Source organism: Anopheles marshallii, chromosome 3, assembly GCF_943734725.1.
Source record: "Anopheles marshallii chromosome 3, idAnoMarsDA_429_01, whole genome shotgun sequence".
In the NCBI taxonomy this organism is placed as follows: domain Eukaryota; kingdom Metazoa; phylum Arthropoda; class Insecta; order Diptera; family Culicidae; genus Anopheles; species Anopheles marshallii.
In genome coordinates, this window is record NC_071327.1 from 17,133,046 (window position 1) to 17,146,074 (window position 13,029).

Sequence of the window (13,029 nt, forward strand, 5' to 3'; positions counted from 1 at the left end):
TTATTTCCTTGTATTCTGAGACTATATCAGTGAACAAACGGTTTTTTTTAAAAGGAGTGAAACAAAATCCTATTGTGAAAAAGAAAGACCATTGCATGCGAGAGTACAATTTTACTTCCGGCCTTCGCTATTGTACGAAAGCTTCACCTTAAGACAAACGCGGATTGTCTCCTCTTTTACCGTCTTTTTCTTGTCTTCTCCGATCGTCTTTTATTCAAATCCGTCCCTAGTCTTCATCAGCTTATGAGTTAATTTTTAAACGTGACTCTTTTGGTATATGGATCTGCCTAGCACGCTAGTCTTTCCCATTTATATGTTTCCTACACGAAACACCGTTCCTATCCGTTCACCATTGTCGTGAAATCATCCCGTCATCGCGGTCCGCTGTTCGTTCTTGCCCGACCCATCGGATTGATCTATTTCACCGCACCGAACTAATTGGCAAACGAATCACTGACTTGTTTTAGCGGTTGAGAAGTTCCGTTTTCAACCCCAGGAATATGAATACGGCTAAGCTTTCCGCCTGTTTCCACTAGACGGGTCGCGAGGGTGCTTTCCGGTTCGGGGGCGGTGGTGGTGGTGCTCGCATACGCGATGAGGCGGACGAGGAGAGCGTCGTCGTGGAGGAGCCACCCGATTCGTTCTGGTTGGGTCCACCACCCGGCGTTAGGTTGCCACCGCTACCGGGACCCGCACCGCCAATACTGTTCGTGGAAGATTGTAGCTGATGATGGGCGGACAGTAACAGGTGCTGCTGTTGCTGCTGTTGCAGTAGCCGATTGCTGTTGTTGGTGGTGGACGAATCGTCCTCGTCGAGATCATCGTCCGAGGACACAGAATTCGCGTCCGAGTTGGACGGTGTTGGCGAGGGCGGTGAAAGTGTTTCCTGCTCCTGCAGCATCGTGCGGAACTCTTGGATGGATTCGTTCAGGGCCCACAGTTGCGACAGCAAGGACAGATCGAGTTGCCGTAGACCGTACTAAGGAGAGGGAAAGAGAAAAAAAGCAGAAAGAAGAGATCGATTAGAGAGTGCATAGAGACGACACCATTTGGCTGAAAATAGATCATTTTGCGAAGCAGCAAAATTGATGCCTATCCACGAGTCAATGTCAGATCGATTTCACCACCTATTCCGTATGGGTCCAACAAGAAAAGAGAACCAATTTCAAAAAAAAAAACCGACCAAATTATCAACTCCACTTCTCTGCCGCTCATCATTAAGCACTCTGGGGGTGCCCATTAAATGGATCATTTGTGCCATCTTCGACCCATCCGGCAAGGGTGAAGACGCGACTGAAACCTTTATTAGCACACAGCATCACCCCTTCGTTTTGGGGTCACACCATCCTCGCTTACCGAAAAAAAGAGCGCCCCATTTGGGGTGTTAAAAATTGTTAGGTGCAGACCGTGCGTCCGAGTCACACTTTGCGGTCACTAGGAGCCTGTCGGACCCAACGCTCTAAACCGACCATTACAACCCATTAAAAGGTGTGCACCGCGGTGGCGCTTGCGTACTTGAGCTGACACCATTTTTCTGGTGCGTCATGGACTCGCAAACCACCCTTGTTTTGTGGAGACTGTGGGACACCTGCACCAAACCGACAGACACCTCTTGCTTGCTTCGGTCCCCAGCTGCGGTAAACTGCACCTGACAACTACCGGCAGCTCAAATGCGATATCGCGATTGAAATCCCACTCACCCTCGTGATACTCTCCCTCCTTCTCCTTCTCCTTGTCTCAGCGGGCTTCACTTTTTTGCTGCTGAATGATCGGTTTTTATTTGCCTTCCTATCGGTTCGTTTTCTTTCTATCTGTTTCAATTGCAATATTTTTTGCCACGCTTTGCTCCAATATTATAATTATAGAACATGCAATCGTTTTGCCTGCCGGGCAGGGAAGCTGTCGAAAAAAAAAAACACTGGAAAGATCTGCTGAGCTCCTGAGGAAAGGTTCAGGCTGCCACCAGTTGATCTTGAGAGCGAACGTGTGTCTGTTTGATTTGCAACTGTGAAAGCTATATTTCTTCGCCAGTTGGACAGTTAACAGTGAATCGCACTCTTCCAGATGCACAGCAGGAGACCTTCGTGTATCAGGAAATGATATTTTAGACCGAGAAATGACTTGACCGATCGTAATATTTTGACAGATTTAGAAGGTTTGCTAAGTTAATTTGTGCTATTAATATTGCGAAGAATCAATTTTTCTTCTTCAAAATGGTTTCACTTATAAAATTTATTTAATTTGGATAGTACTGACATTCGAATTTCCTAACTCCCATCTATTGCGCCTGAATGTATGCTCCAATCAGACAATACGATAGATACAAATATCTTCTTCTATCTATTACGCCTGAATGTATACTCCTAGCAGACAAAATAGACATTTAACACTAATACTAACGGATCAGTCATTTTGACTGGAACGCTTCATTTACATCACATTAATTTTTGTGTTGATCCATAATATTTACAAATCTTTTATTTAGCATGAACTCTAAAAAAGTATTAACATATATTATTATTTTTAAGGTGTTTGTAAAGTGCTCGTATCAATTAAAAACGCTTAAAACACTTGGTAATGAAAAAATGTAAAGAGAAAACTGCAATAATTTACTTGCAAAAAGCATTCCAAAACCTGTTTTACCACTTGTTTAGTATGCAAATATTATTAAAAAAAACTATAGTTACGCTGAGAAATAAAACAAAACAAAATTGGTGTAACTTGATTACCTTCCGGATATCCCGACCATTTGCTCTTTTACACCGTAAAGGAAACAATTATTAACGCATTTCTAAACACGTCAACCAACCTGCTACACTAATCGATATCGCTAAAACCAGCTCATATAGTTTAGGATCCTCGACGGTTTACATAACGACCACAACGACCAACGGCCGTTGGATGCGTAATGCATCCGCTGCCAGCATACGGGGGGGATAAGCTCCGATGCGCGTCTGGTTTATTGGTATAATTGGACGTACTGCAAGGGGATCACCAACACGTGATCACGATACAATTACTCACCGATAAACACGATAATTGTGCATGATTCATGGCAACTGCTAGAGCTGCAACTCGCACAATTCTCATCCACGAAAAAGAATGTTTAATCATTTATTTTTAGCACTGCTTCGCTTTCCATCGACATGGAAAAGAATTTCATCTTTACGGCGATCGAACATGACCATCGGGCTAACTGTACAACATATTTCCCTCTGGCGTTCCTAATTGTGCATCGTAAAAAAAAGCCCGATCGAACGACATTCTTCCGATGCATCGATGAGTTAATGGGTGCGCCTCGCTGCGGTCTTCACCGTCGCAAAAGCATAATTATGCAATCGCACCAAACCCACCCCGCCCTCAAGGCCACAGCATTATCACACTGCGGCAGAACGGTAGTTGTTCTTGGCGGCAGTAACAAGTTCGTTCTCGGGGCTCCCGTTCTTCTCCGCTACACTTTCATTTGTATCGCGAGCACGCAAACGACCGGCCTGGAGTGTGTTTAGCATAAAATCACCACCGCCCGATCCGATCCACGGGATCGATCGACATTTGCTCGACAGCCCATGTTGCCTGTTGCCGCCGTAAAGCGTACGTTGACCTTGCCGCAATGGGAAGAAGTACGCGCGCAACATACAACATTATACACGTTTTTTTTTTTTGCTGTTCCCGTCGCTGGCCGGTCGCGGAACGGAGGGCATGAGGGAAGCTAACGGTATCGTCCGCTACCAGAACCGATGAGGCTCGACCGTGGCTGACCACCATTAAAACGGAATCGCGTCGCACACCCGCCAGGAATGATGATGAGCCATCGCCGGCCGGCAGTTCCCTGGCCTTCTGCAGCATGTAGGCAATGAAAGCAAACATGAAGCAATGAGAGTAGTGCCCACCCCACCCGTTCCTGCACACTTTCGTCCTTTCGTTTTCCACACCATGATTTAAATGGCGGGGCGGCAACAGTAGCATAAACGATTGCAAATGCTGAGAAACCGAGGCGACGTACCGGGCGAGAGAAAAGGGAATATAAAAAGAAAGAAAGAACCGCAATATTGCGTAAGCTCGGGCAAGTGTTCCAAATTTAATCGTACCCCCTCCCAAAAAACGTGGTGTTGATGTGTGAGGAGCAGGATAGTGAAGAGGCCGATAATCATGCACAGAACATACTTTCCTCTCCACTCGTTTTCCACCCATCCATCCACACAACGAAAATTAGCAAAAAGATGCCAAACGATGTGGGGCTAGGTTGAAGCAGTGGGGGGAAAGGAGGGATGGTTGGGAGGAAAAATTGGTACTCCGCCCGGAAAATTAAAAGCGATTTTCAACACACACACACAAGGCGAGTAAAGATCGTTTGATTATTGGTTATGTTTCTTGACGATCATTCCTAGCCATTGCCTTTCAAATATGCATATCCCACCGGTTCACTCTCGATTACGGTAATATTTGGTCTAATGAACTTCAATTTCAGTTTTATTGTTAAATAATTCTACAAATTAAATTAAATTGATGCTTGTAATACCATTTAAACATTTTTCTTTAACACAATAACGAGAAAAAAACCTACGAATGGTAAACTTTTACATGTAAGCAATTTTAACTTCCTCCCAAAAGTATGCAATTTGCTCTACAAAAGCACACTTTTACATAATTTTGCTCATTTAAATGTTAAAATTTATCTTTCAGATAGAAATGCAGATCAGATAACTAACGAGTTCAGCAGAGCGTTACGAAACTAACTATAAACACTCCTAATGCCCAGAGATTTACATTCCAACCACTACGATCATGATGGCGCGCTCGCACAAAGATACTTTACTTGAGGTAAATATTACGATAACCTCAAACCAAATTATGCCACCTGAACAGCTCAAACACAACGACTCTTCGTTTCCATTTTCTTTACTTTCCTGCACCTCCGTCACCACATTCACCCCGCGTAACGCTGTTCAAAATGAGCTGAGCTACAGTGGCGTACACATCTCTCAGCAGTCGGGCCTAACGGCTTCAAGGTCAATGCCGCGAAAATGATTCATTAATTTTGAATCGCAGTTTGCGAGAGTTCCGATGCGAATGGTAGCAGCGGAATCGAACAAAACAAGATGAGATGCTCGTTTCGTATGCGAAACAGTGCCTGACATGATGGATGGACCTAGCTTTTCTTGCATTGGCGTGTGCATTCACCAGCAATCTTTGCGTGCGATTGGAAAATGTTTTTACTTCCGTTGCGACGATGACCTCCAAGAAGAGCCTTTCACGTGCTCCAACCACAAAGAACTGCAACTCGTTGGGTTGGAAGAAATTCCTCCGAAATGGAAACCTTTTTTTATACGGAAAAGTGTGCATTTGAAAAGCAAATGGCCAACAAATCAATGGTGACGCAATCGATGAAGCTTCCATAACGCGAATGGTGAGTAATTAGTGAATAATTGTGCCGTTTAATTGACCGAGTCTCGGTTTGTTTCGTGATTTGGGCTATCCTCTTCTGATCACCTTCCCCCTCTACAACTTGGACGACCTCGGCACAAACGGAAGAGAGCTTTTTGCCTGTCAGTCACAGCCACAACGCCACCGTACACATTGTACGGTCGCTTATAATTCATCATCCATCAGCAGCAACCAAAAAGCAACAACTCCAAATTGCTCAAATTGCTAGAATATTTATACATTGTGGCTCACGGTACCCGTTCGCTGGGAAGATTCTGACTTTCAACCACAATTTAGGAGTCAAGGAGACGGATATTTCTCCCTGCGATCGGTGCTGTGTGGGAGTTTCACGCATCTCACAAAGGTGTCTGCAGAAAACACTACCCACGCGACAGTGTTGTCCGCCCAGAAGGACGCAACCACGGATCGAGGTCACCGGGACGGAGAGGACAGCAGATCGTTCACACTAGCGTTGTTATTATTTACCATTTTTTAACATTTCATCTACAGAGCTTCAATCAATGCCCGTGAACTATCGGTCTCACCATCGGGTGGGGAGCAACTTTGTTTCAGAAAGGGATGAACTCCGCAAGGGATGAGTAATCGAAGAGCAGGTAGGTACAGCTTGTCAGGGGCATCTCAGCCGTACCCAGTACACGTACGCTAAATGGCGATTTCATCGACAATTAGGCGGCCATTTAAAGCACTGTGACCTCCACTGCTGTACGGAGACCAAATGGCAAATCATCCTTTCCGATCATGAATGGTGCATGGAAATGAGGCGAAAACTCGATCGGACAACTATTATTGGAGCGGGTCATTTTTTTCTCATTTCTACCCAAGGTCCCCCTCAATGTTTTCCATAAGAAGAGATGTATGATTTGCGTAATAACAGCCTTTTAGCGGCTTTTAAGAAGAGTACCTGGCAAGAGTTACCTTCATCCATTCTCTTGCATTGTAAGAATTGAAAATAAAAAAAAAACGATTTGAGCATTTAAAACAACTAGAATTCATAAGAAAGCAGACATTCGGGAAACTTCTTCAGCTATTAATTACCCCAACCCGCTGCATATGACTCACTGTCAAGCGAAACACCCCATTAATTAGAACGAAACTAGCAGAAAATGGCATTTCAGGTTGGTGAAGCATTTGCATCGCATTCTACACGCATCCGAAAATAGTTCATCATCACCTTTTGGGCGACTTTATTTTAGACGACAGGCGCCAAGATGCACCGAAAGTTCATCGCTCCCATTCCACCCAATTCGCGATTGCCACCGCGCGTACAGTGGTCGGCGCTATTTTCGGCAAGACAAGCATATCGATCGTTCGATGGTAAAATATGGGCCTGCCCAACGTACGCACCGTTTCTTCCTACGATTAGTTTCGCTTGCCAAAAATTTCACCAACCGGACAACGCCGGTGAATGGTGACATTACCATTTTATTTCTACACACAATCCACCGATGCTAATCGGTGTCTTTCTCCATCGCCGCCCCATACGGGAGCAATATGCCGGACCAATCGACCCCGAAAAATTGTTTTCGCGCGGGTGACAACCGCCAGCCGTGGTTGTGGCAAGCCTAATTAGGTTAGTGTCGAGTTAGCGCGCGTTTTCATAACGTGGTGTACACACGCACCGGGCATGGGTGAGGGTTTGGTTTGGTAATCTCACTAGTGCGGCCATTTCTGACATGTCGCTTCTCCTAATTTGCCACCAGTCAATCGCACAGCCGAAAATAAGGCTCGATCGAAACGCGATTAGCATCTGTGTTCGGCTGTGGAGGTCGAACACTGGCCAAAGGAGATTTTACCTTAGGGAGCTTTTGCTAAACAATACTTGAAGCTCAGTTTTGGAGATCTTACGACATTTCTCCTTTAAAGTTTGTTTTAATCTATGAATTTTAGGTAGCAAAAAGCAATTAAAAAAAAAACAACTATGTCTAACCATCCCAAGCGTACGTGGCCGAAGCATAAAGTTCTATTTGAAGAATATTCCATGAAGCCCGCGATCGATGACGACTCGTGATCCACCCGTGATCGCACACACCAAAACTTTATGGCGCCTATTAAAATGACATACGGAACGGGATTCGTGTAAAATAAACGTCACTTAAATTTCACGACCGTCCGTTTAGACATCCGCGTGTAAGATCCAGCCGAAGCGGGCCCCGTAGAATAGAGGATCGAGTATCATAAATCCATTTCCAACGCTAAGCACGTCCCACGAAACCATCTTAACGTTGGTAAAAATAGCTCAGCGACATAACCACCCAACAAGAACTGTATCGGTGTTCCAATTCTACGATGCTGGAAGGAGGATTGAGGGTTGCCCTTATGCTCATAGAAAATCATAACACACACCAATCCGCCATAGCGCCAACCACACACACACACACACGCCCTTCTCCCTTTCTCCACCCCCGGCACGTCACTCACGCTCGTGTATGGGGAGGAATTTTTAGAATGGCGTTTTCCTTGCCGCACCTCTTTCTAATCGGGAAGGAGTTAAACGTCGCCCGGGCGGCCAGTAATAGTAGGTCGTCACCAATAGAAATGGCATTATCGCCACCGCCGTCGCCGGCGTTGTGTATTTATTTTCCTTCTAAAACACCCAGCGCAGACACAACCGGTTGTGTGTGAATCGCATCGTGTAAGCGCAACCATTCGCATAGCGTACACACCGCAAGCTAGTTAACTATTCCCTTCGCATCATTAAGGTGATCGGCAAAACCCAACACCTACCGCATATCACATTGTGCAGCCCAACCTTGAGACCGACTCATGCCGATATCCGCTTTCTGCCCGCGGGGAGGGGAACACACAAACATAGACGCCGGGATTGGACTCGATTTGACTCAGGCAAACCTCATCATCATTGCATTGGCACCGTTATTAATTTCTCCAGGCACGTAAAGAACCGCCAACCGAGCGGTTCCCGTACCGTTCCGGCGGTGCAGAACAAAACACGGACACCGCACGACCGCAAAACTCAGCGTCGGTCGAATGAATGTCGAGCATGATTAGCATACATTTGAATGGATAATTTTCTCTCCAACCTTCGTACGCGTTTGTGGTGCGCATCTAAGATGTGTCGGTTCAATAGTGTGCTAATAGTATCGCAACCTGCACGACACCGGCGGTTGGAATGACATACCGGTTCGATGTCCAGAACCGAACGCACCGTTATGGTGAAGCCCCGGGCACGGCACGCACTGTCAATTAGCAGCTAAACGAACTAACTAAACGAACGAATCATCAATCAGACTGATTTGAAACCTTTCCCTCTCTTAATTCTCTCTTGTAACCTCCCGTAAAACCGTCATCAGCCTTCTAATGGCAGTTGGCTTCTTTACCGCCGTTAGAAACTGAAAAGATCTCAACCTTGGACAGGAAAACAAGAAGCTTCAATTGAACAGTGGCATCCACGTGAGACACTTGAACACATCTTCTCCTTTCGACGCGCGATAACTTTCACTTGGCATTGATCGACAACGGTAGTGCTACCGGAAAGGGAAAACAGATTGAAACATAATCCATAACCATTTCCACTGCTCAATATCTGGTGACGTATGGAAGCCATAAAGAGGCAACCGAATCCTCCCACAGTGTAGCACCGTTTTATGGCATCGTTAAAAAACCCGGCTCGTGAAAGAGGATCGCTCGTCTATATCTGTATCTTTGAATGATTTAATTAAATAAACACTAACTTTAGTCACAGTCTCGCGCACGAGTATTCTCCAAAACCAAACGGCCCTTTCGACCAATTTTCCCCATAACAGCCTATTTGTTCGTGTTTAATTAACATGATGTGCTGGAATTTCACCAGACACCAACTCCTCGTAATTGCCAACGGAATGTCTACCATCAGCTTATTATGTTTACGGGGGTCTCCCGCATCAAAATTCTGCATCGTGCACCCCACTCAACCGGCGAGAAGCTCAATCGCACTGCTGATGATCGTGGGATTACAACAGCATGTCTAGACCACTATCAACTCGCAAGTGCACACAAAGAACGGATGCTCCGAAACACGATCTTCCGTTCTTCTCCTACTTAACGCAAGCTAATAGGATACGATTAAGAACAGCGTGTGGGGCTATGGTATTATAAGCCTTATCCTTATGGTCCAACAAGATTACCGGCTTATAGTTTATAGAATCCGCCGTGGCTATCATATCGCGACGATACTCTTCAGAACGGCAGCCCCGCCCGGTTCTTTTCCCGAACTCGTTTGTCACCCACAAAGTGACTGTCACGGTGTTCAGAACCCATCATCAATTTGCTGTCGACCGAGTGGGGAAATGTTGTCAAGCGAACGAGCAAGAGATGAGTCCATACATCAACATGATCGTCGTTAGTATAATGGAAATTTGATTGGAGATCCAAGAACTGCCACGCTCGGACATAATCAGTATGTTTAGCAAGAGAGCCGCTGCTATCGGGTGGACATTAATGATCCACTATTAAACTGTGATTAATTTGAGCTGCGCTGGAGATAGACTGTCTGAGCAGTACGACGATCTGCTTCGGGGAACTAAGTTACGAACAAGAACATGATCTTGCCAAAACCGATTGGATGAAATATTACGACCATCCATACTTACGGGTTTATACCCTGTTTTCTTAATGATCACAATTATGTTACCCATTACGGACTAACAGCAATGTATCGTTTCTGTTTTCGAACGATACTAACCTCCACGCTACTTCCCACGCACTTTACGACCCAACCACTACACCCTTGCGCTTTCCTTCGCAATCGCCCGATCATTCCACAATAAATCATTTTGTCATCCACCAACATCGCCCCACAGCCGGAAATTGTTCGTAAGTATCAATAAATGCAACCGACCCATAAACAACCATAAAGCAGTTCAATGAGCCATTTCGGAATCAACAAAAACACTAGCTACACATGCGTGTCCAGCGGGGGCGGGGGGGGGGGGGGGGAATTATGGAATGGGAGGGGTTCACAGCGCCACCGTTTAGAGCTCACTTTTCCAGTTTGATAATTTTTTGTAGTGTAACGCAGGTCATTAGCCTTCGCGCTCCTACACAAATTTCGTACACAGCTGGAACTTTAAGACAATCGAACTGATCGATAATGTCGGGGAGAAGCATGCGGTGCGGCATTACAAGACATACGCACATACTGGGGTGTGTAACCCGTGTGTCACGACATCTCCCACATCGTCCAAAAGCAGGTTGATGCCGCCTGCTAGAAAGGTCTGAAGAGGCTTCAGATACCCTAGAAACAAAGGGAAAATGATGATAGGCAACAATTGCTTGTGCACCCTTATGCAACCTTATGCTCGAGGTCGAGACATGTGCGTTTGCCTGCCTCTGTCTACTTCTCCAATGCAGTACCACTAATGGAGACCTCCGAAGCACACTGTTGGGCTGGTTACTATTTCTATCGCTTCTACCGTAGCTTCTACCGAAATGGTTCGCGTGCCAAGCCTGGTGGAACGGGCCGGTGTCTTCACCGCCCGTGTTCAGTGGGGCCTATGAGCTAATGTGAGGCTTTGCGAAGGGTGACGGCCTGCAATCATAACACGTCATAAATTTTCCACCATGCTTTTTGGCATTGAAGGAGTTGTTGCAGCTTTGGTTTGAATCGGTTTTGAATTTGGAGTTTTCCAGTAAGGTTTGGTTTGGAATGACTAAATTTAAATGCCATATTAGACATCTTGTTGTCTGTTAGAATTGAATATTTAACATAATATTCTTATATTCTTATAAGAATTCTATAATTATTAATCATTAATTTAATATTGGGGCAGATCATACCAAAAATTAGAAAGCTTAAGCTTTAAGCTGGTATCTGCTAAATAATCCAGGTATCGGGCTGTATCATTCTGTACAGATTCGTAAAGGACATAGCATTTTGACATAAAGAATGACACAAGGGATCATTTTTGTGAAACTAAAATTTGAGAAAAATCGATTAAAGAATTTAGAAATTTAATTTTAATTTCAATTCATTTGAAATAATATACAAATCTGATTATTAAAATCATCCTTTTCGAGTTGTTTTCGTTATTTTTTTTGCAAAAAAAAAAATGTTTACATTTTTTGCATACGGGAAACATGGCGCATCCTGGCTCAGACCAGCTAGCAAAATTCTTTGTTATGACATTTGTCGAGCTTGGGTTAGCTACGTTCATTGGGAAACCAATCTCATCCTTCTTTCCTAGACTTAACTTGTCTTGCCATTTGTATGGCGAGCTGTAAGCGGATAAGCCTGGAAACGTCAAAACGCATACAAAAAAAAACTGGCTTAGAGTATGATTCCGGCCATTCTTATATTCTTATAAGTGTTCTTTAATTATTAATTATTAATCTATTTTACCACGTAGTCGAATAATCAGTCTTTGCTACAGGGGGGATTGGTCCGGATGGGATTTTGGACCGGTCCTGCCGTGCAAAGACCGGCGCCGTTACCAATACACCACCGGCCGTCCCACTCCCACCGGTCGATAACTCCCACTTAGGATCTCCCAATAAAATGAAATGCTCCGACAAACAAAACATTCCAAAAATGACGAAAACGATACGGATGGAAAACCAACAACAAATCCAACTGCTCCGCAATATCTGTTCCATCCTTCGACCTCGTTGTCTGTTTGCAAACGCATCACAAGCAAAACCTGCCCCCGAGAGATCAAACTCCAGCTCGGTTTGTGAATGTTTAATTAACGTAACGGTATCCGTCGTGGGTCACTTTTTTTCCCACCGATAGCGACACTGTGACCGCACGAAACCCCCCCCCCCCCCCCCCCCCCCCCCCCCCTCTCGATACACACGACGTACCGCAGCGAAATGAAACGGAACGGAAAACAAAATTAAACGCACCAAAAGCACCCGATTCCAAACTGTATGCCGTCATTTTGTTTACATAACGCAAAGCAAATTGAAATTGAACCAACGGGAGAGGAAAAAAAGCCTTCGGTACCCTTCTTCGAAACTACATCGGCCGGCACAGACGGACAAAAGGTATGCAAATACGGTTCCAAATGTCCGTCCGAAGAACGCAAAACCCTACTAAACACCGAAGGTATCTTTTTTTCTCTCTCTCTCTCGGGGAGGGTGACGATTTGGTGCGCTTGGAAGCATGGACTTCATGGTCCAAGGTGGCCTTCTTGCGTTTGCTTATTTTAGACCTTTTTTTTCTCGCCGAGTTCCAAACAGTGCACCTTCTCTTTGGAACCGTACAAACCGCTGGCCGACCGAGATACGGCAATCGGGTGGCTTAAAAATTGAGCCAATGATTATAAATGTTCAAAATCATTAGCCTATTACAATTATCCCATAAGCAGTGGGCTGCCTACGCAGTGCTGCCTAACCACTCCCGATGGGTTGCGGTGGTTATTTCAGCAATAAAGTTATGGTTCGGGGGTCCTTTTACTTACTTTTCTACCTCATCATCTTCAGACGGGCCATCGCGCGTTAGGTCAGTCGGTAATTTCAGTCAGCTCAAAATCATCCGACGGAGGAGCCGAAAAATGTATGCTAAGAGGGAGTCATATCTAACCACAGTGAAAGAGGGCCAGTACCCCAAACAACGAACACGGCATTAAAGAGTAGAAACGATGCAAAATC

General features: G+C 45.1%; 1 protein-coding gene across 1 annotated transcript in view; it reads right to left on the bottom strand.

The window, feature by feature from the left end:
• Positions 1-532: 532 nt before the first annotated feature.
• LOC128713516 (lateral signaling target protein 2 homolog) overlaps positions 533-13,029 on the bottom strand; it is a 45,869-nt gene continuing 33,372 nt past the window's right edge. The window contains exon 3 of the mRNA XM_053808376.1: positions 533-979. Coding sequence (XP_053664351.1) covers positions 533-979 — 447 coding nt within the window. The remainder of the gene's footprint in view (positions 980-13,029) is intronic.